Source organism: Salminus brasiliensis, chromosome 1, assembly GCF_030463535.1.
Source record: "Salminus brasiliensis chromosome 1, fSalBra1.hap2, whole genome shotgun sequence".
In the NCBI taxonomy this organism is placed as follows: Eukaryota; Metazoa; Chordata; class Actinopteri; order Characiformes; family Bryconidae; genus Salminus; species Salminus brasiliensis.
In genome coordinates this window covers 6,602,507-6,623,523 of record NC_132878.1, presented here as the reverse complement: position 1 = coordinate 6,623,523, position 21,017 = coordinate 6,602,507, and the positions used below count along the sequence as shown (strand labels likewise).

The 21,017-nt window shown below is 47.5% G+C and overlaps 2 protein-coding genes and 2 pseudogenes across 2 annotated transcripts; all 4 read left to right on the top strand.

Moving 5' to 3' along the window:
- The first annotated feature begins 1,140 nt into the window (after positions 1-1,140).
- On the top strand, positions 1,141-4,419 carry LOC140537791 (uncharacterized). Its single transcript, XM_072660048.1, has 8 exons — positions 1,141-1,603; positions 1,655-2,886; positions 2,932-3,174; positions 3,304-3,398; positions 3,487-3,604; positions 3,716-3,799; positions 3,947-4,100; positions 4,224-4,419. The coding sequence occupies exons 1-8, from the start codon at positions 1,141-1,143 to the stop codon at positions 4,343-4,345; spliced, it is 2,511 nt and encodes an 836-aa protein (XP_072516149.1). The 3' UTR covers positions 4,346-4,419.
- A 1,977-nt stretch (positions 4,420-6,396) lies between these two features.
- LOC140537783 (uncharacterized) lies at positions 6,397-8,000 on the top strand (annotated as a pseudogene).
- Positions 8,001-12,023: 4,023 nt separating this feature from the next.
- LOC140537776 (uncharacterized) lies at positions 12,024-15,314 on the top strand. The gene is made up of 7 exons (XM_072660024.1): positions 12,024-13,851; positions 13,909-14,060; positions 14,190-14,284; positions 14,373-14,490; positions 14,608-14,691; positions 14,839-14,992; positions 15,116-15,314. The coding sequence occupies exons 1-7, from the start codon at positions 12,024-12,026 to the stop codon at positions 15,235-15,237; spliced, it is 2,553 nt and encodes an 850-aa protein (XP_072516125.1). The 3' UTR covers positions 15,238-15,314.
- Positions 15,315-17,441: 2,127 nt separating this feature from the next.
- LOC140537769 (uncharacterized) lies at positions 17,442-19,598 on the top strand (annotated as a pseudogene).
- The last annotated feature ends 1,419 nt before the right edge of the window (positions 19,599-21,017 follow it).

The window sequence follows — 21,017 nt, the reverse complement described above, 5'->3', positions numbered from 1 at the left end:
GGCTTAAGGACAAAGTCAATGTTTTGGAGTGGCCATCACAAAGCCCTGATCTCAGTCCTATTGAAAATGTACGAGCAGAGCTGAAAAGGCATGTGCGAGCAAGGCGGCCTACAAACATGGCTCAGTTACACCAGTTCTGTCAGGAGGAATGGGACAAAATTCCTGCCAACGATTGTGAGAAGCTTGTGGAAGGATATCCAAAACGTTTAACCTAAGTCATACAGTTTAAGAGCAATGATACCAAATACTAATGAAATGTATTTAAACTTTTACTTTGAAGAAAGTAATAAAAATTGCCTGAAAAATTCCCTCTCATTATTCTGGCATTTAGCAAATAGAAATAATTTAGGTAATCCTAATTGACCTAAAACAGGAAAAGTTTATTCTGATTTCATGTCAGACAGTGAGAAAAAAATGCATATGTGTTTTTTTATATAGTGAATGTAAACTTCTGGTTCAACTGTAAGAGCTAATAGATTTCATAAAGGCCACGATCTGATAAATTTAATTAACCCACAATAAGACATGATGATACAGTGGCACAGGAGTGCTCCCCTAATGCTTTGGGGTTCATTTAGAATTTGTAGTTAGTTATAATATTAAAAAATAATAATTTAATATATAATATTGTAAATAATTTTCTGTAAGAGAGAATTACATAGATAAATTCAGTTGTAGCGTCTCTTCTAGTGTAGCCGTTTCTCTTTATTGGACATGTGGACAGTGTTTAAAGGGGTCAGCTGTGCTTGTTTCCACTGTATTTTCCCAATCAGGGAATTCCAGTAGTGATATTCCATATTTTCAGTGAAATAATAATCATATAATAATATAATAAATGTGTTATAATGTATTATATTATAATAAATATATAATAATAATAATAAATAAATGTATTATTAGAGACTCATTCTGGGTCGCTGTTCAGACGCTGTCCTGTAATTCAGTTCAGACTGGGAGGAATTTGCAGTTTGAGGCAGTGGGTGATGTCATAATGGCCTGGAATGGGGGCGGAGCCAATAGAAGCATTTCCATGGCAACGGGCAGGTTCCAAGTATAAGAAGCAGGTGCTTGGAACTAGGGGCCTCATTCAGCAGTGTGTCCCCAGGAGGAAAGGTGAGGCTCACAGCTGGATTGCTCCAGATGCAGTGGGTACGAGAGCTGCAGTGTTTCTGGAGCAACTTCTGCTCCAAATTCTTCAGCTGCCGCGATGACAGCCGAGCCCTGGAGCGGCAGAGGGAGGACGAGTGGTTCCACCGGCTTCAGACGGAGAGGAGGAAGTCTGAGAGGAAGCTGAAGCTGCTGAAGAGGAAGCTGAAGAAGATGGAGGCGGAGGAGAGGAGCTTGGACATGAGGAGGAGGCAGCGAGAGTGGGAGAGAGAGATGCAGGAGAGGAGAGAAAAGGATTGGTGGAGCAACTGGAAGGAACTGAGAAGGGAGGAGGAGCAGGAGCTGAAGAGCACGTCCAACGTGGAGAGAGAGAGCCTGCTCCTCCTTCAGCAGATCCAGAAAGAGAGAGAGGAGGAGCAGCTGGAGTGGAGAGAGAGAGAGGAGATCCTGAGGAGGCAGCTGAGGGAGATGAAGGAGAAAGTGGTGCAGATGGAGCGTTGGAGTGAGGACGAGAGGAGGTGTGAGGACCGGTTGGAGAGGAAGAGAGAGAAGGAGGTAAGAAAGAGGGAGATTAGGAAACAGATGATGGAGGAACGAGAGGAGGAACAGAGGGAGGAGAAGAAGAAGAAGGAGGAGCTTCAGCTTCAGGCTGAGAGAGAGCGAGCCCTGGAGAAGAAGCTGGAAAGAGAGCTGAAGGAGAAAGAAGAGGAGGTGGAGAGGGAGAAGAGGAGGATGGAGGAGAAGGACATGCAGAGAAAGCTGGAGGAGATGAAGCAAGAGATGGAGAGAGAGCAGGAGGTAAGCAAGAGGGAGATGGAGAAAGAGCAGGAGGTAAGAAAGAGAGAGATGGAGCGAAAGATAGAGGTTAGAAAAAGAGAGATGGAGAGAAAGATGGAGATGGAGCGAGAGCAGGTAAGAAAGAGAGAGGAGGAAAGAAAGAGGGAGATGGAGAGAGAGATGGTAAAGCTGCAGGAGGAGAAGCTGCATCAGAGGCGGCTGAAGATGGAGAGAAGGAGAGAGGAGAAAATCAGGGCTGAGAGAGAGCGAGCCCTGGAGCAGAAGATGGTAAGAGAGCTGAAGGAGAAAGAAGAGGAGATGGAGAGAGAGAGGAGGAGGATGGAGGAGAAGGAGAAGGAGATGGAGAGAAAGCTGGAGGAGATGAAGAAAGAGATTGAGAGAGAACAGGAGTTAAGAAAGATGGAGGAGAGAAAAAGGGAGATGGAGAGAGAGGAGGAGGTGAGACAGAGAGAGGTAGAGAGAGAGGAGAGAAAGAGAGAGATGGAGAGAGAGGAGGAGGTGAGACAGAAAGAGGTAGAGAGAGAGGAGGAGAGAAAGAGGGAGATGGAGAGAGAGGAGGAGAGACAGAGAGAGGTAGAGAGAGAGGAGGTGAGACAGAGAGAGGTAGAGAGAGAGGAGGAGAGAAAGAGAGAGATAGAGAGAGAGGAGGAGGTGAGACAGAGAGAGGTAGAGAGACAGCAAGAGACCCAGAAGATCCAGGAGGCCAGGCAGGAGCACATACAGAAAGCGAGGCAGCGGAAGAGGGAGCTGCTGAAGAAGATGTTCGCTCCAGGAGAGCGTCTCTTCAGAGCGGCGGAGGAGGGAGCTCGTCGCAGGGGCTTCAGAGGGAACGGGAAAACCGGGTTCTCATCTCAGGAAAAGAAGGAGGAGAACCCTGAGCTGGAGAAAGAGCAGGACAAGACAGTCTCTTCCAGTGGAGGACCCCGGTTCATCAGCGTCAAGCCCCTCAACACAATCCCAGAGCCTGAGGAGGAGCCTGAAGCCATACCTCCCTCTCCAGCTGATTCCTCCACAACTTCCACTGAGGAGGACAGTGTGGTGGACCAGGAGAGCAGCGCTGGTCCTGAGGAAGCCGACCATCGAAGAGAGCCCTCAGAGAACTCGGAGGCTCCAAAAGAGGCTAAAAGCAGCAAGGTGGACAAGCTGCAGGAGATCTTGCGGCAGCCGCGTCCAGAGGGCAACATGGCGAAGTGCTGCGTGGAGCGGGACAGGCGGAACAAGGACGGTCCCACCTACCGAATGTTCAAGGAGGGAGACGACAGCAAAGAGGTCAGTGATATGCTGGGCAGTCATGAGGTCCAGGATTAACGTCCTGTTGTGGCCGAGACCAATCACTATTTAAACTCTACAGCATCTTAGTGAACTCTAACCTCTCTCTCTGCTCCTCTTCCTCAGCAGTTGTTGATGGTGGCGAGAAAGGTGGATCACAGGAACACCTTTGAGATCCAAGTAGGCGAGTCTGTGGATGGTGGGAGTGCTGTGGGTCTACTGAGGTACGTAGAGATTTCTGACCAAAGTCCAGTCCCCCTCTCTCAGCAGGTCAAGATCATGTGTTCTAAAGCTTCTCTGTGTTTCTTACAGGTGCAATAAAAATCGGACGGAGTTCACACTGTACGGCAACAGAACCAACCCTGGTGTGAACGATGAAGTTCCTCTAGTGGAGAACCACAATGAGCAGGAGCTCGCAACCATCCGCTACGTAAGTACATGCCGTCACACACACACACTGTACACACACACACACACACTCGTACTGGGTTCTGCCCAGTGCCACAAATGACTTGACTCATGCTGTGTGTTCTACTTGCAGGAGAACAGCTTTCTGAGGTGGAAGAAGATCTCAGAGAAGACAACAGTCGTCCTTCCCTGCCTGTGCAAGAAGGAGCCTTCAGAGGTAAGACCGCCCTGTCTCAGTCACTTCCCGTACTGTAATCAGTATCCCTGCTTATAAATAATAGCTTATTAAATGATTGGGACTTTGTTCTACTTAGGAGTCATATAGAGAGTTTTCTTAATATTCCTGTGTTTTTACTGTTAACAGGGAAAACCAGTACAGGAGCCATGTAGCAACAAGATCAGACTGCAGAACAAAGCTCCACGGTGGGACGAGGAGAAAGAGGGATACGTGCTTGACTTCCACGGAAGAGCTAAAAGACCCTCTTCTAAGAACTTTCAGCTCTCCTTCCCTAAAAAACGTAAGTTCAACAGCCTTTACTTGCTTTCTTCTCTATTCTCTCCATCGGTCTCTCTCTCCCACTCTGCCGTAGCTCTGTACTCTCTCTGACTCATGATCGGTCTCTCTGCTTGTGTCTCCACAGAGGACTTGGTCATTATGCAGTTTGGTCGCATGGACGAGGACTCCTTCGCCCTGGACTACAGCTCCCCCTTAAGCGCGCTGCAAGCCTTCGCCGTTGGCCTGTCCTGCTTTGAGGCCAAGTAACATCATTCACAGGTTCTTGTCCTGAACAGGAGGTGGCATGAGGAGGACCAGAAAACATCAAACAACAGAAGACTGGACAGGGGTACAGACAGTAGACAGACTTATTTGGTGATCCGGTGACTATAATAATTTATAAGTAGTTCTGACCAGAGGAGGATGGGTCCCCCATGTGAGTCTTGGTTCCTCCCAAGGTTTCTTCCTCCAGCTTTGAGGGAGTTTTTCCTTGCCACTGTCGCCGTTGGCTTGCTCACTAGGGGTTTGATGTTTTACGTTAGACAGTAACAGGGATAAGGATAGGCACCAGATCAGGAATAAGGATCTAAAATTGGGGAGGGAATTGGGCAAAACTGTAAAGAAAAAGTCTGTTCAACTGTCTGTGAGACCAGCCTGGGCACAGATTTGGGAGCTGGCAAAAGCCCGGTAGGGGCGATCCATGTCACTGACTCCAGGGCCACGGAGTCGCCATGTGAGCAGGAGCTGACACAGGGATTAGGGCACCTTGCATGGAGACAGGAGCAGCTGGGACAGGAACAGGAGCCGACGTGGTCAGGTGGTTAGGCCGGAGCAGAGAGGGGAGGAGGGTGGTGGGGTCACCGTAGGGAGCCGTGGCTGTCCGAGGCCCAGCCCGCATGGTTGCCTGGTTGTGCATGTCTTTTGGGACATGCATGTGGGCAGCTGTTTGTAGCTCCAGCGCGCCCTCTCGGACACATGCCTGCATCGGAGCTTGGAGCACCAGCAGGGTTGTGTCCTGGCACGCTGTGGCAATGGGCATTGCTGGAGGCAGCCATGAAGTCGCCCTCGATAGCCGCTGTGGCACACGCTTCTGGGTGACCCCCTCACCCCTGCAAATCTGGCCCAGGGCCAGGAGGGACATAACTGGCACGAGACCAGGTTTGGGGCTAGAAGCCAACAGGCGAGGGTGGTCAGCCATCCACCCTGGCTGGGTTGGACTGGCCTCAGCCACTGGTTATTAGTTATTAGTCTCTCCGAGTCTCTGTCCTCTGCTGCTCCTTTCCGTGTGTGTGTGTGTTTGAGCTGTGGTCTTATAATAAGGGGGCTAGCAGCTCATCCCTAATTCCTTTCACTGGACGGTGATTGCTCCGTCACAGGGCAGACTCCAGGGACAAGCAAAAGCTCCATGTTGAAGTTCTCCATCCCACACTCCTGCATACAGGTCATCAGGACTCCAGGACATCTTCTCCACCTCCTAAGTATCAATAAAATGTTTTGTAAGCCATTTCTTAGTGACGGTCATTTTGTTTATCCTCCTGCCTCATGCAGGGGGTCTATCATCAGAGTAACACTGTACACTCATGTAGCACATCACCGTTTTAATGAACTGATCTCAGAACTGTGGTAAAACAGTGTCTCGGGCATCAGGCGGTGTATTCATAACCATTCAGTGTAATAACATTCAGTGAGGGAGCTTATAGAGCTTCAGCTTTCTGCTTCCATTCACCACCACTGTGAAGAATTCAGACTTCAGAGTAATCCCACTCTGAATGACTGTTCACATCTTAATCATTTAATTAATATTCAATTAATGCAGTAAATGTAACTTATGGATGTTAGCAGCATAGTCGGGTACTTCACCCCTGCATAATATAAAACCCCCGACCCTTTATTAGGTGAAAACTCCCTGCTGAATTATAGCTGTTAGGAGTCCAAATCACGGTTAAACAAACAACTAGTTCTAAGACTAACAAACAAAACTAACAGAAACAAACCAAACAGGCCCAGCCAACATACCCTGAACCCACATGAAAACATACACATGCCCAAAACCAGACAAGAGCAGGCCGAAACAAAGAGGTACGTATACACAGACAGACAAGGAGCACCTGGAGCTAACAAGGGGGCGTGGCTAGTACAGAGACACAGGTTGGATCATTGAGGAACAGGCGGGGCTAGAAATGACAAAAACAAACAGAGCCAAGGGCTTGTGAGTAAATGGTGCGGCCAGACAGAAACACAGGTGTGACTGAGGTGCTGTCCGAGGGGCCAGCTTGGCACAGTTCTGGGGATCGACCGTGGTACACGATCCAAGGTGGATGAGACCGCCGGCACAGGAGCAGAGGACTGTGGAGCCGGCACTGGAGCTGAGGCGTCAGGTGCCTCTGGCAGTGGAATGGAGGTGGCGGGCCCGGCTGGCACTGGAATTATTAATGTAATATTTAAAGGAAATTTGATGGTGACCAACATCAGTACTCGGATGCAGACGGATTCTTCAAGGCCTGCAACGTCTCTTCACTTGGGCCCCGATGGTCCCGATCTCTGGTACTGAAGAGGGAGAAGGTCACTCACAATTTCCACTTCTCCCTTGGAGGTGTCCAGATCCCATCCGTCAGTGAAAAGTCTGTTAAAAAGTGGTAAGGTTTTTGGCTGCACCCTGAGGGACACTGCTGCACTCCAAGCAACTGGCAGAGAGCTGGGATGTTGGCTAACAGCAGTGGACAAGTCGGAGCTGCCAGGCAAGTTCAAGGCCTGGATGTACCAGCATGGCATTCTACCACTTCTGCTCGTCCCCCTGCTGGTCTATGACATGCCACTGACCACTGTCGAAGGCTTTGAGAGGAAGGTCATCCAACACCTGCGGAGGTGGCTGGGCTCAGTGGCTGGGCCTCAGCAGCATTGCCTTGTATGGGTGGAAGACCAAGCTACAACTCCCCTTCAGAGGAGCCTAAGGTTACCGTGCAGGAGAGGTGCTGTTGTACAGAGACTCAACTGACAACAAAATCACTGTGGCGAGCAGGAAGTGGGGAGCTCAAGAAGTGGAGGATCAGGCAGAAGCTCAGCTTCAGCACAATGTACTGGTGGGAGCAGTGGCGTCAGGACGGGGAAAGAAAGTCGTTACTTGGCCCAGGAGGAGGTCCGAGCAGGAGTGGAGGAAGTTCGCTCTAGTCCAGTCCATCCAGCCTCTTCTGCTGGGACCTGGCAGAAACACCGGGGTGCCCACTGTGCCAGAGAAAAGGATCGTTGGAACACATCTTGAGCTGCTGCCCCAAAGCCCTGAGAGAAGGGTGCTATCATTAACGCCATGACCAGGTGCTGAGGGTCATAGCAGATGTCATCAGCATGGGCATCTTCTTCAGCAGGCAGCAACAAACAGCAAAGCACTCCATTACATTTGATAAAGCCGTGGCGAAAGAAAAACGATGCCCAGGCCAGGCAGGGGGGTTTCTGGCAACAGCAAGGGACTGACAGCTGAAGGTGAACCTAGACAGGCAGCTCAAATTTCCTACCACCATCGTGGAGACCATGCTCAGGACAGATCTGTTACTGATGTCTGAAACAACAAGACAAGTGGGCCTAATGGAGCTAACGGCTAAAGCTCGGACGGAGGAGGCTTTTGAGAAGAAGAGGGCTCAGTATGAGGAGCTGGTAAGCGAGTACTGAAGCAGGGAATGGAAGACCTGGTGAGACCCTATCGATGTTGGGTGCAGAGGCTTCGTAGGTCAGTTACTCTGCAGGACTCTCAAGAGGTTGGGAATCAGAGGGCTGCACAGTAGAAAAGCCATCGGGAAGATCTCTGATGCTGCAGAGAAAGCATCTCTGGTGGCTGTGGATTAAGCAGGGGGATCTGGACACTGGTTGGGCCGCCTGGGCGAGGGTGTGTGTTGCTGAAAGACCTGAAACACCCAATGACCCCAGGTAACATCACTGATGATGTGTGTAACGTTGTTCTGAGAGGTGTATTAAAAACAGATGGTCGTGTGATTTCACCTGCTTGTTTCATTAAATAATTTCTGCATGATTTGTGTTTGTCTTGAGATGTTTTACTGACAATCATCCAGCATCTCTCTAAATAAGTATCAGTGTTGTCTAAATTAAATATCTTCTTGGAAGCCTGAAGCAAAACAAGTGATTGGTCACTTTTCATTTAAATTGGCCTTTCAGCCAAAATGTCTGAAATCCACAGATTTGGACATGGTGCCAGTGTCTGAAAGCTGTATATTTTCCTTCAAGTTACAGATGAATTTTTAATATTACACCTCACAGTTCTTTACAACTGACCTGAACTTCACCTAGTGATTTTCCAGGATTTTAGGCCCGTCTAAAACCGCCTGCCTTATATTCTCCTTTCTCTTCGTCTCACTTTCCTCTTTATTCCTATTTCTCTCCAACTTGTATTCACTCATTTTTATTTTTATTGTTCTTCTATTTTTACTCCAGGGTTGTTACTTGTTCTTTATTCCTAATCCGACTATTTCTCAAAAGCAACTTTCACGCAGTGACTGATATACACACGTCTTCCCGTTAAGAAGATAAGAGCCCAACCTTCATTAATCTCACATGGTGTGATTTAGCTCAGCTTATCGTTACTAATGAGGCTTTCCTACACTTTTACTTCAACCTTCCTTTCCTCTTATTTTCTTATTCTTTTATTTTCTCTGTTTCCTTTATGTTTCTTTATTCCCCCTTATCTGTTAAGCATGTCCATATTCTGAGTCATCGTATATTTCCAGATAAGTTCACATGTCAGCCATGAAGCTGAATACACTACACAAGTAAAGACACGTAAAGAGGACAAGGTGAGGTTCTCTGTTTAGACATCTATAAAAACCTTCATTATTTACTGATTTGTGATATAAATGTAGCTGCCTTTGCTAGATAGAGTCAGCTAGCTAGCTAACATCAGCTAACTTAGCTAGCTAGAAGGCTTGCAGTTGCTCTCTACACAATATATGTTAGACTTGGTGAAAGCAGATTAAACAGTAGAGCCAAAAAGCTTTTTGCTCCAAAAAGAAACTTTCTGCTTTGTGTATTTCTCTTCACAGTTAGCTAGCTACATAGCTAATTAGCTGATAGCTAATGTTAGTTAGCTATTATAACACTCCACAATAAAAAGTAGCATTAAAGATACTAGCTAGCTACTCAGCAAGATAGCTTACAGCAATTTACTGATTTAAAACTCTGTTTTACATTAAAATGCATCCATAACTTTTAGTTTTTATTTAGCTAGCAAATATGTCCCACCGTTTGCTAACTAACACTTTACCAGCAGTTTGTTAGCTAGCTATGTTAGCTGTGTAGCTAATGATATGTGTTGGTTGCTTAAACTACAGAGGTAACTTAGTAATAATAATAATAATAATAATAATAATGTAAAAATAAGTGCATAGATGTACAGAGCATTTCCATTTGCAACATTAAAAACCCTGTGCAGTGAAATGCAGTGCAGGTGTTGTGGATCGCTGCTGAAGATAAATGTGTTCTGCAGTAAAGAAGGTTTAGCTTTGACACTTTTTCCTCATGTTATTTATTCAGTAATTTGTTTTTTGTCATTTGTACATCGCATTTCACATTTCACCACTAGGACTGCTTTCAAATCTGGCACCGAATCTCCTCCTTAAAACTGATCTTGAGCCATTTTTTCTTTATTGCAGATCGACATGAGTGTGATTTCTGTCCTGACGGATGAAGAGTTTGGAGAAAACGTCCCCAGATATGGAGATCGTAGTGCAGTGAGAGCTTTTTCCCTCAGAAAATGTCCACTTGCAGTTCCACTGAACTTCTCAAAGATAGAAATCTCCTGAAACAGACAGTATATACAGCTGAACCAGAAGTTTACATTCACTATAGAAAAAGACACATATGCATTTTTTTCTCACTGTCTGACATGAAATCAGAATAAACTTTTAGTGTTTTAGGTCAATTAGGATTACCAAAATTATTTCTATTTGCTAAATGACAGAATAATGAGAATTTTTAATACTTTCTTCAAAGTAAAAGTTTAAATACACTAAGATTACTATGCCTTATGACAGCCTGAATGATGATGTCATGTCTTCTGATAGGATTATTGGCAACATCTGAGTTAATTAGAGACACACCTGTGGAGGTATTTTAAGGCACACCTGAAACTCACTGCTTCTTTGTGTGACATCATGAGAAAGTCTAAAGAAATCAGCCAAGAGATCAGGAAGAGAATTGTGGACCTGCACAAGTCTGGCTCATCCTTGGGTGAAATTTCCAGAAGCCTGAAGGTTCCTCGTTCATCTGTACAAACAATTATATGCAACTACAAACAAGATGGGAGTGTCCAGCCATCATACCGCTGAGGAAGGAGGCAGGCTCTGTGTCCCAGAGATGAACGACATGCTTTGGTCCAAAATGTGTCCAAATCAACCCAAGAACAAAAGCTAAAGACCTTGTGGAGATGCTGGCTGAAGCTGGTAAGAGTGTGTCATTATCCCCAGTGAAACGAGTCCTGTATCCACATGGGCTAAAAGGCCACTCTGCCAGGAAGAAGCCATTACTCCAAAAGAAACAGAAAAAAGACAGATTAATGTTTGCAAATGCACACAGGGACAAAGACCTTCATTTTTGGAGACATGTCCTGTGGTCTGACGAAACTCAAACTGAACTGTTTGGCCATAATGAGCATCGTTATGTTTGGAGGAAAAAGGGGGAAGCTTGCAAGCCTGAGAACACCATTCCAACTGTGAAACACGGGGGTGGCAGCATCATGCAACATCTCAAGACATCAGCCAGGAAGTGAAAGCTTGGGTGCAAATGGGTCTTCCAAATGGACAAATGACCCAAAGCAGACTGCCAAACTGCTTACAAAGTGGCTTAAGGACAAAGTCAATGTTTTGGAGTGGCCATCACAAAGCCCTGATCTCAGTCCTATTGAAAATGTACGAGCAGAGCTGAAAAGGCATGTGCGAGCAAGGCGGCCTACAAACATGGCTCAGTTACACCAGTTCTGTCAGGAGGAATGGGCCAAAATTCCTGCCAACGATTGTGAGAAGCTTGTGGAAGGATATCCAAAACGTTTAACCTAAGTCATACAGATTAAGAGCAATGATACCAAATACTAATGAAATGTATTTAAACTTTTACTTTGAAGAAAGTAATAAAAATTGCCTGAAAAATTTCCTCTCATTATTCTGGCATTTAGCAAATAGAAATAATTTTGGTAATCCTAATTGACCTAAAACAGGAAAAGTTTATTCTGATTTCATGTCAGACAGTGAGAAAAATGCATATGTGTCTTTTTATACAGTGAATGTAAACTTCTGGTTCAACTGTAAGAGCTAATAGATTTCATAAAGGCCACGATCTGATAAATTTAATTAACCCACAATAAGACATGATGATACAGTGGCACAGGAGTGCTCCCCTAATGCTTTGGGGTTCATTTAGGATTTGTAGTTAGTTATAATATTAAAAAATCATAATTTTATATATAATATTGTAAATAATTTTCTGTAAGAGAGAATTACATAGATAAATTCAGTTGTAGCGTCTCTTCTAGTGTAGCCTTTTCTCTTTATTGGACATGTGGACAGTGTTTAAAGGGGTCAGCTGTGCTTGTTTCCACCGTATTTTCACAATCAGGGAATTCCAGTAGTGATATTCCATATTTTCAGTGAAAAAAATTATTGATTATATTATAATAAATATATAATAATAATAATAAATGTATTATTAGAGACTCATTCTGGGTCGCTGTTCAGACGCTGTCCTGTAATTCAGTTCAGACTGGGAGGAATTTGCAGTTTGAGGCAGTGGGTGATGTCATAATGGCCTGGAATGGGGGCGGAGCCAATAGAAGCATTTCCATGGCAACGGGCAGGTTCCAAGTATAAGAAGCAGGTGCTTGGAACTAGGGGCCTCATTCAGCAGTGTGTCCCCAGGAGGAAAGGTGAGGCTCACAGCTGGATTGCTCCAGATGCAGTGGGTACGAGAGCTGCAGTGTTTCTGGAGCAACTTCTGCTCCAAATTCTCCCGCTGCCGCCATGACAGCCGAGCCCTGGAGCGGCAGAGGGAGGACGAGTGGTTCCACCGGCTTCAGACGGAGAGGAGGAAGTCTGAGAAGAAGCTGAAGCTGCTGAAGAGGAAGCTGAAGAAGATGGAGGCGGAGGAGAGGAGCTTGGACATGAGGAGGAGGCAGCGAGAGTGGGAGAGAGAGATGCAGGAGAGGAGAGAAAAGGATTGGTGGAGCAACTGGAAGGAACTGAGAAGGGAGGAGGAGCAGGAGCTGAAGAGCAAGTCCAACGTGGAGAGAGAGAGCCTGCTCCTCCTTCAGCAGATCCAGAGAGAGAGAGAGGAGGAGCAGCTGGAGTGGAGAGAGAGAGAGGAGATCCTGAGGAGGCAGCTGAAGGAGATGAAGGAGAGAGTGGTGCAGATGGAGCGTTGGAGTGAGGACGAGAGGAGGTGTGAGTACCAGTTCGAGAGGAAGAGAGAGAAGGAGGTAAGAAAGAGGGAGATTAGGAAACAGATGATGGGGGAACGAGAGGACAAACATAGGGAGGAGAAGAAGAAGAAGGAGGAGCTTCAGCTTCAGGCTGAGAGAGAGCGAGCCCTGGAGAAGAAGCTGGAAAGAGAGCTGAAGGAGAAAGAAGAGGAGGTGGAGAGGGAGAAGAGGAGGATGCAGGAGAAGGAGAAGGAGATGCAGAGAAAGCTGGAGGAGATGAAGCAAGAGATGGAGAGAGAGCAGGAGGTAAGGAAGAGAGAGATGGAGAAAGAGGAGGAGAGAAAGATGGAGATGGAGCGAGAGGAGGAGAGAAAGATGGAGATGGAGCGAGAGCAGGTAAGAAAGAGAGAGGAGGAGAGAAAGAGGGAGATGGAGAGAGAGATGCTAAAGATGCAGGAGGAGAAGCTGCATCAGAGGCGCCTGAAGATGGAGAGAAGGAGAGAGGAGAAAATCAGGGCTGAGAGAGAGCGAGCCCTGGAGCAGAAGATGGTAAGACAACTGAAGGAGAAAGAAGAGGAGGTGGAGAGAGAGAGGAAGAGGATGGAGGAGAAGGAGAAGGAGATGGAGAGAAAGCTGGAAGAGATGAAAAAAGAGATGGAGAGAGAACAGAAGGTAAGAAAGAGAGAGGAGGAGAGAAAGATGGAGGAGAGAAAGAGAGAGATAGAGAGAGAGGAGGAGAGAAAGAGAGAGGTAGAGAGAGAGGAGGAGAGACAGAGAGAGGTAGAGAGAGAGGAGGAGAGAAAGAGAGAGATGGAGAGAGAGGAGGAGGTGAGACAGAGAGAGGTAGAGAGAGAGGAGGAGAGAAAGAGAGAGATGGAGAGAGAGGAGGAGGTGAGACAGAGAAAGGTAGAGAGAGAGGAGGAGAGAAAGAGAGAGGTAGAGAGAGAGGAGGAGGTGAGACAGAGAGAGGTAGAGAGACAGCAAGAGGCCCAGAAGATCCAGGAGGCCAGGCAGGAGCACATGCAGAAAGTGAGGCAGCGGAAGAGGGAGCTGCTGAAGAAGATGTTTGCTCCAGGAGAGCGTCTCTTCAGAGCGGCGGAGGAGGGAGCTCGTCGCAGGGGCTTCAGAGGGAACAGGACAACTGGGTTCTCATCTCAGGAAAAGAAGGAGGAGAAACCTGAGCTGGAGAAAGAGCAGGACAAGCCAGTCTCTTCCAGTGGAGGACCCCGGTTCATCAGCGTCAAGCCCCTCAACACAATCCCAGAGCCTGAGGAGGAGCCTGAAGCCACACCTTCCTCCCCAGCTGATTCCTCCACAACTTCCACTGAGGAGGACAGTGTGGTGGACCAGGAGAGCAGAGCTGGTCCTGAGAAAGCCGACCATCGAAGAGAGCCCTCAGAGAACTTGGAGGCTCCAAAAGAGGCTAAAAGCAGCAAGGTGGACAAGCTGCAGGAGATCTTGCAGCAGCCGCGTCCAGAGGGCAACATGGAAAAGTGCTGCGTGGAGCGGGACAGGCGGAACAAGGACGGTCCCACCTACCGAATGTTCAAGGAGGGAGACGACAGCAAAGAGGTCAGTGATATGATGGGCAGTCATGAGGTCCAGGATTAACGTCCTGTTGTGGCTGAGACCAATCATTATTTAAACTCTACAGCATCTTAGTGAACTCTAACCTCTCTCTCTGCTCCTCTTCCTCAGCAGTTGTTGATGGTGGCGAGGAAGGTGGATCACAGGAACACCTTTGAGATCCAAGTAGGCGAGTCTGTGGATGGTGGGAGTGCTGTGGGTCTACTGAGGTACGTAGAGATTTCTGACCAAAGTCCAGTCCCCCTCTCTCAGTAGGTCAGGATCATGTGTTCTAAAGCTTCTCTGTGTTTCTTACAGGTGCAATAAAAACCGGACGGAGTTCACGCTGTACGGCAACAGAAACAACCCTGGTGTGAACGAAGAAGTTCCTCTAGTGGAGAACCACAATGAGCAGGAGCTCGCAACCATCCGCTACGTGAGTACATGCCGTCACACACACACACACACACACACACTGTACACACACACACTCGTACTGGGTTCTGCCCAGTGCCACAGATGACTTGACTCATGCTGTGTGTTCTACTTGCAGGAGAACAGCTTTCTGAGATGGAAGAAGATCTCAGAGAAGACAACAGTCGTCCTTCCCTGCCTGTGCAAGAAGGAGCCTTCAGAGGTAAGACCACCCTGTCTCAGTCACTTCCTGTACTGTAATCAGTATCACTGCTTATAAATAATAGCTTATTAAATGATTGGGACTTTGTTCTACTTAGGAGTCATATAGAGAGTTTTCTTAATATTCCTGTGTTTTTACTGTTAACAGGGAAAACCAGTACAGGAGCCATGTAGCAACAAGATCAGACTGCAGAACAAAGCTCCACGGTGGGACGAGGAGAAAGAGGGATACGTGCTTGACTTCCACGGAAGAGCTAAAAGACCCTCTTCTAAGAACTTTCAGCTCTCCTTCCCTAAAAAACGTAAGTTCAACAGCCTTTACTTGCTTTCTTCTCTATTCTCTCCATCTGTCTCTCTCTCCCACTCTGCCGTAGCTCTGTACTCTCTCTGACTCATGATGGGTCTCTCTGCTTGTGTCTCCACAGAGGACTTGGTCATTATGCAGTTTGGTCGCATGGACGAGGACTCCTTCGCCCTGGACTACAGCTCCCCCTTAAGCGCGCTGCAAGCCTTCGCCGTTGGCCTGTCCTGCTTTGAGGCCAAGTAACATCATTCACAGGTTCTTGTCCTGAACAGGAGGTGGCATGAGGAGGACCAGAAAACAACAAACAACAGAAGACTGGACAGGGGTACAGACAGTAGACAGACTTATTTGGTGATCCGGTGACTATAATAATTTATAAGTAGTTCTGACCAGAGGAGGATGGGTCCCCCATGTGAGTCTTGGTTCCTCCCAAGGTTTCTTCCTCCAGCTTTGAGGGAGTTTTTCCTTGCCACTGTCGCCGCTGGCTGCTCACTAGGGGTTTGATGTTTTACGTAAGACAGTAACAGGGATAAGGATAGGCACCAGATCAGGAATAAGGATCTAAAATTGGGGAGGGACTTGGGTAAAAATGTAAAGAAAAAGTCTGTTCAACTGTCTGTGAGACCAGCCTGGGCACAGATTTGGGAGCTGGCAAAAGCCCGGTAGGGGCGATCAATGTCACTGACTCCAGGGCCACGGAGTCGCCATGTGAGCAGGAGCTGACACAGGGATTAGAGCACCTTGCATGGAGACAGGAGCAGCTGGGACAGGAACAGGAGCCGACGTGGCCAGGTGGTTAGGCCGGAGCAGAGAGGGGAGGAGGGTGGTGGGGTCACCGTAGGGAGCCGTGGCTGTCCGAGGCCCAGCCCGCATGGTTGCCTGGTTGTGCATGTCTTTTGGGACATGCATGTGGGCAGCTGTTTGTAGCTCCAGCGCGCCCTCTCGGACACATGCCTGCATCGGAGCTTGGAGCACCAGCAGGGTTGTGTCCTGGCACGCTGTGGCAATGGGCATTGCTGGAGGCAGCCATGAAGTCGCCCTCGATTGCCGCTGTGGCACACGCTTCTGGGTGCCCCACTCACCCCTGTGAATCTGGCCCAGGGCCAGGAGGGACATAACTGGCACGAGACCAGGTTTGGGGCTAGAAGCCAACAGGCGAGGGTGGTCAGCCATCCACCCTGGCTGGGTTGGACTGGCCTCAGCCACTGGTTATTAGTTATTAGTCTCTCCGAGTCTCTGTCCTCTGCTGCTCCTTCCTGTGTGTGTGTGTGTTTGAGCTTGGGGTCTTATAATAAGGGGGCTAGCAGCTCATCCCTAATTCCTCTCACCGGACAGTGATCGCTCCGTCACAGGGCAGACTCCAGGGACAAGCAAAAGCTCCATGTTGAAGTTCTCCATCCCACACTCCTGCATACAGGTCATCAGGACTCCAGGACATCTTCTCCACCTCCTAAGTATCAATAAAATGTTTTGTAAGCCATTTCTTAGTGACGGTCATTTTGTTTATCCTCCTGCCTCATGCAGGGGGTCTATCATCAGAGTAACACTGTACACTCATGTAGCACATCACTGTTTTAATGAACTGATCTCAGAACTGTGGTAAAACAGTGTCTCTGGAATCAGGCGGTGTATTCATAACCATTCAGTGTAATAACATTCAGGGAGGGAGCTTATAGAGCTTCAGCTTTCTGCTTCCATTCACCACCACTGTGAATAATTCAGACTTCAGAGTAATCCCACTCTGAATGACTGTTCACATCTTAATCATTTCATTAATATTCAATTAATGCAGTAAATGTAACTTATGGATGTTAGCAGCATAGTCGGGTACTTCACCCCTGCATAATATAAAACCCCCGACCCTTTATTAGGTGAAAACTCCCTGCTGAATTATAGCTGTTAGGAGTCCAAATCACGGTTAAACAAACAACTAGTTCTAAGACTAACAAACAAAACTAACAGAAACAAACCAAACAGGCCCTGCCAACATACCCTGAACCCACATGAAAACATACACATGCACAAAACCAGACAAGAGCAGGCCGAAACAAAGAGGTACGTATACACAGACAGACAAGGAGCACCTGGAGCTAACAAGGGGGCGTGGCTAGTACAGAGACACAGGTTGGATCATTGAGGAACAGGCGGGGCTAGAAATGACAAAAACAAACAGAGCCAAGGGCTTGTGAGTAAATGGTGCGGCCAGACAGAAACACAGGTGTGACTGAGGTGCTGTCCGAGGGGCCAGCTTGGCACAGTTCTGGGGATCGACCGTGGTACACGATCCGAGGTGGATGAGACCGCCGGCACAGGAGCAGAGGACTGTGGAGCCGGCACTGGAGCTGAGGCGTCAGGTGCCTCTGGCAGTGGAATGGAGGTGGCGGGCCCGGCTGGCACTGGAATTATTAATGTAATATTTAAAGGAAATTTGATGGTGACCAACATCAGTACTCGGATGCAGACGGATTCTTCAAGGCCTGCAACGTCTCTTCACTTGGGCCCCGATGGTCCCGATCTCTGGTACTGAAGAGGGAGAAGGTCACTCACAATTTCCACTTCTCCCTTGGAGGTGTCCAGATCCCATCAGTCAGTGAAAAGCCTGTTAAAAAGTGGTAAGGTTTTTGGCTGCACCCTGAGGGACACTGCTGCACTCCAAGCAACTGGCAGAGAGCTGGGATGTTGGCTAACAGCAGTGGACAAGTCGGAGCTGCCAGGCAAGTTCAAGGCCTGGATGTCCCAGCATGGCATTCTACCACTTCTGCTCGTCCCCCTGCTGGTCTATGACATGCCACTGACCACCGTCGAAGGCTTTGAGAGGAAGGTCACCCAACACCTGCGGAAGTGGCTGGGCTCAGTGGCTGGGCCTCAGCAGCATTGCCTTGTATGGGTGGAAGACCAAGCTACAACTCCCCTTCAGAGGAGCCTAAGGTTACCGTGCAGGAGAGGTGCTGTTGTACAGAGACTCAGCTGACAACAAAATCACTGTGGCGAGCATTGAAGTGAGGACTAGCAGGAAGTGGGGAGCTCAAGAAGTGGAGGAGCAGGCAGAAGCTCAGCTTCAGCACAATGTACTGGTGGGAGCAGTGGCGTCAGGACGGGGAAAGAAAGTCGTTACTTGGCCCAGGAGGAGGTCCGAGCAGGAGTGGAGGAAGTTCGCTCTAGACCAGTCCATCCAGCCTCTTCTGCTGGGACCTGGCAGAAACACCGGCATGCCCACTGTGCCAGAGAAAAGGATCGCTGGAACACATCTTGAGCTGCTGCCCCAAAGCCCTGAGAGAAGGGTGCTATCATTAACGCCATGACCAGGTGCTGAGGGTCATAGCAGATGTCATCAGCATGGGCATCTTCCTCAGGAGGCAACAACAAACAGCAAAGCACTCCATTACATTTGATAAAGCCGTGGTGAAATAAAAACGATGCCCAGGCCAGGCAGGGGGGTTCTGACAACAGCAAGGGACTGACAGCTGAAGGTGAACCTAGACAGGCAGCTCAAATTTCCTACCACCATCGTAGAGACCATGTGTAACCAAGTTAAAAAAGCTATATATGGTTTTAATGTTATAATTACACAAAATTCCTCTCTATAAGGTGGCTCGTATTGGTGCTGGGCAGTTTAAATTAGGACCTCCCCTTCCCTTCTCCTCCTCTTCCCCTGCCTCCTCCCTTTTGACTTCGGTCTGTATGAGGAGGTAGGTATCTCTGAGTGCCTCAGGGTTAATCCTTATTAATCTTAATTTTCTTAGTTCATAAATATCTCAACATAAGTATATATATATTCCTGGGCTCATAATCAACACTTGTATTGTATTGTATTTTGCTGATGGTCAATGTTAGAGTGAGTTATACTGCTGCACATATTGCTAGCATCGTGCAGCATGGCCTATGCAGTATACCAGTCGGCTGAGCTAATTGGTTTTATATTCTTTTCCTATGAGGAGCGAGGAGAGAGTGATGCACGGGCTGCCCAACACTAAAACAGCTATATTATTTCTGTTATCAGGTATGACTATTTCATGTATTAAGTTATTCAAGTTAGAGATATTTTCATAAGCGTTACGGTTATGCTAGCACTGTGTAGCACCGTAGGGCGACGTTGTTGCTATATGCTAGTGTCTAGTCTGTAAAGAAGCTGTGATATATCATTCATGAGCTGCTGTTCCTGTGCTGCTTTTTCTACATACACATTACGTGGTATTGTTATATTTGTTAAGCCCCTGCCTCCGCCCTTTTTTTTGACTTCGGTCTGTATGAGGAGGAGCGAGGAGAGAGTGATGCACGGGCTGCCCAACACTAAAACAGCTATATTATTTCTGTTATCAGAATAAAAGCCACACAACGAAACAACGCAGAGTCCCTTTGTCTGTTGGTGACAGTGGTATCATCATCCACCGGTTACACTTGGTGCCGTGACCGTCCTGGATTCTGAGACCATCGCTCGTTTGGTCGCCGTGGGTTTCTCCTCCCGCTCGCCTCGCGCCTCCTTCCCCCGCCCGCTACGGAGACAACGTACCCCCTCCCCTCCCGGCTCGCGCGCTGTGTGTGTGAGCGTGTGCACCCGTGAATCTGCACTGGTGACGGACACTCTCTCCTATGCTCCGTGTTAACAGGGCAGTTAATTCGAGTAGCCACGTTTTATATTTATATTAGTATAAACAGCACTTTGTGAAAGTTAGAATTTATATAGTGATGTGTTGTTGTTTTTTTCTTAAAGTGACCAGAATCTGACGTTCTCTTAATATCAATAGCTTGGTTATTCACTAAGCAATGTTTCAGAGCAGGCTACATCTGTTTACAGTGGTGAAGACAATCATATGTTGATAGCTTTTTGTGTATCATCTTGCACATTGGTTTAATAAGAGTTCAGTATGTCACAGTTTGATGGTGCAAGTAGTGACAGTCCTGTTTCACATGATACGAGATTTACGTTTGGGAGGGGTCAGCCAGTTCCAGGTTATGGGAGGGGCAGAGCAGTAGCACCTACCTTTATAGTAAATCAGGATGACACAGTTAATCAGTTTGTGTTAGACTGTCATAGAGGCCCAGCAGCAGTTTCTACCCCTGTTGCTCATGAAGTTCCACAGACCCAACCTCAAGTGGTTAGCACTGAAGTTTTAAGTGAGGTCATGGCTAATCTAGCTAAACAGATAAGTGAAAACATTACTGCCAGTATCCACACCATACACCAGCAAAGCAATTCCCAAGTGCAGTATCACAGCCATCAGTCACAGTCTGCCATTGATGCTTCAAAACTAAACATAACCGTCCAGTCAGATGTTAAACCTCCACCCTTCTTTCGAGGGGATGGCACAGACAGCATTACAGTCCATGAGTGGGAGGATATGATGATGAGTTATCTCCACCGTGTAAACCTTGAAGAAGAAAAAATTGGTAGTTTCATTATCAGCAGACTGACAGGTAAAGCAAGAGATATGGTGAAAGTTTCTCTGCGCAGCAACTCACAGCTAAGCTCCTGCAGTCCTACTTCTGTGTTCGACATTCTGAAGAGGCATTTCAGTGAGCTAACATACTCCAATATGCCAATGAGAGATTTCTATAACACTGTTCCTATGGTTGGTGAGGGTGTTATGGATTATTGGATTCGTCTCAACAAAGCCATAGATGTAGCAGATGAGTGTTTAAGGAGACGAGGTAAAAGTGTGGAGGACCCAAGTGCTGAAGTTGTCATGATGTTTATCTCTCACTGCCCAGATCCTGGTCTCGCTTTGTCTTTTTCTTTCAAGTCCGCTGAAAAATGGACTGCAGCTGAGGTACAAGAGAAACTGGATGCCCACCAGAGAGATATGAGAAAAGGTACAGTGCATGCTCCACAGGCAACAGTAACAACACGCAGGATGGGTTTTGCACCCATCACCCAAGCTGTTATCAAAAAGGATGAGTCTCACCAACCAGTCCAAGCCCCTAGTCATCTGCAGCACAGCAGTGCTTCACCTATACAATCAACCCCATCTTCTAACCCTACAGCAGCTGAGCCTAGCTTTAAAGAGGTGGTCAGTATGCTTGAC

Excerpts from the sequence above, each read along its gene's own strand:
- LOC140537791 (XM_072660048.1), top strand. The coding sequence starts at position 1,141 with ATGCAGTGGGTACGAGAGCTGCAGTGTTTCTGGAGCAACTTCTGCTCC. Across the intron at positions 3,605-3,715 it reads AGCTCGCAACCATCCGCTAC|GAGAACAGCTTTCTGAGGTG; the intron begins GTAAGTACATGC and ends TTCTACTTGCAG. Across the intron at positions 4,101-4,223 it reads GCTCTCCTTCCCTAAAAAAC|AGGACTTGGTCATTATGCAG; the intron begins GTAAGTTCAACA and ends GTGTCTCCACAG.
- LOC140537776 (XM_072660024.1), top strand. The coding sequence starts at position 12,024 with ATGCAGTGGGTACGAGAGCTGCAGTGTTTCTGGAGCAACTTCTGCTCC. Across the intron at positions 14,061-14,189 it reads AGGGAGACGACAGCAAAGAG|TTGTTGATGGTGGCGAGGAA; the intron begins GTCAGTGATATG and ends CTTCCTCAGCAG. Across the intron at positions 14,285-14,372 it reads AGTGCTGTGGGTCTACTGAG|GTGCAATAAAAACCGGACGG; the intron begins GTACGTAGAGAT and ends TGTTTCTTACAG.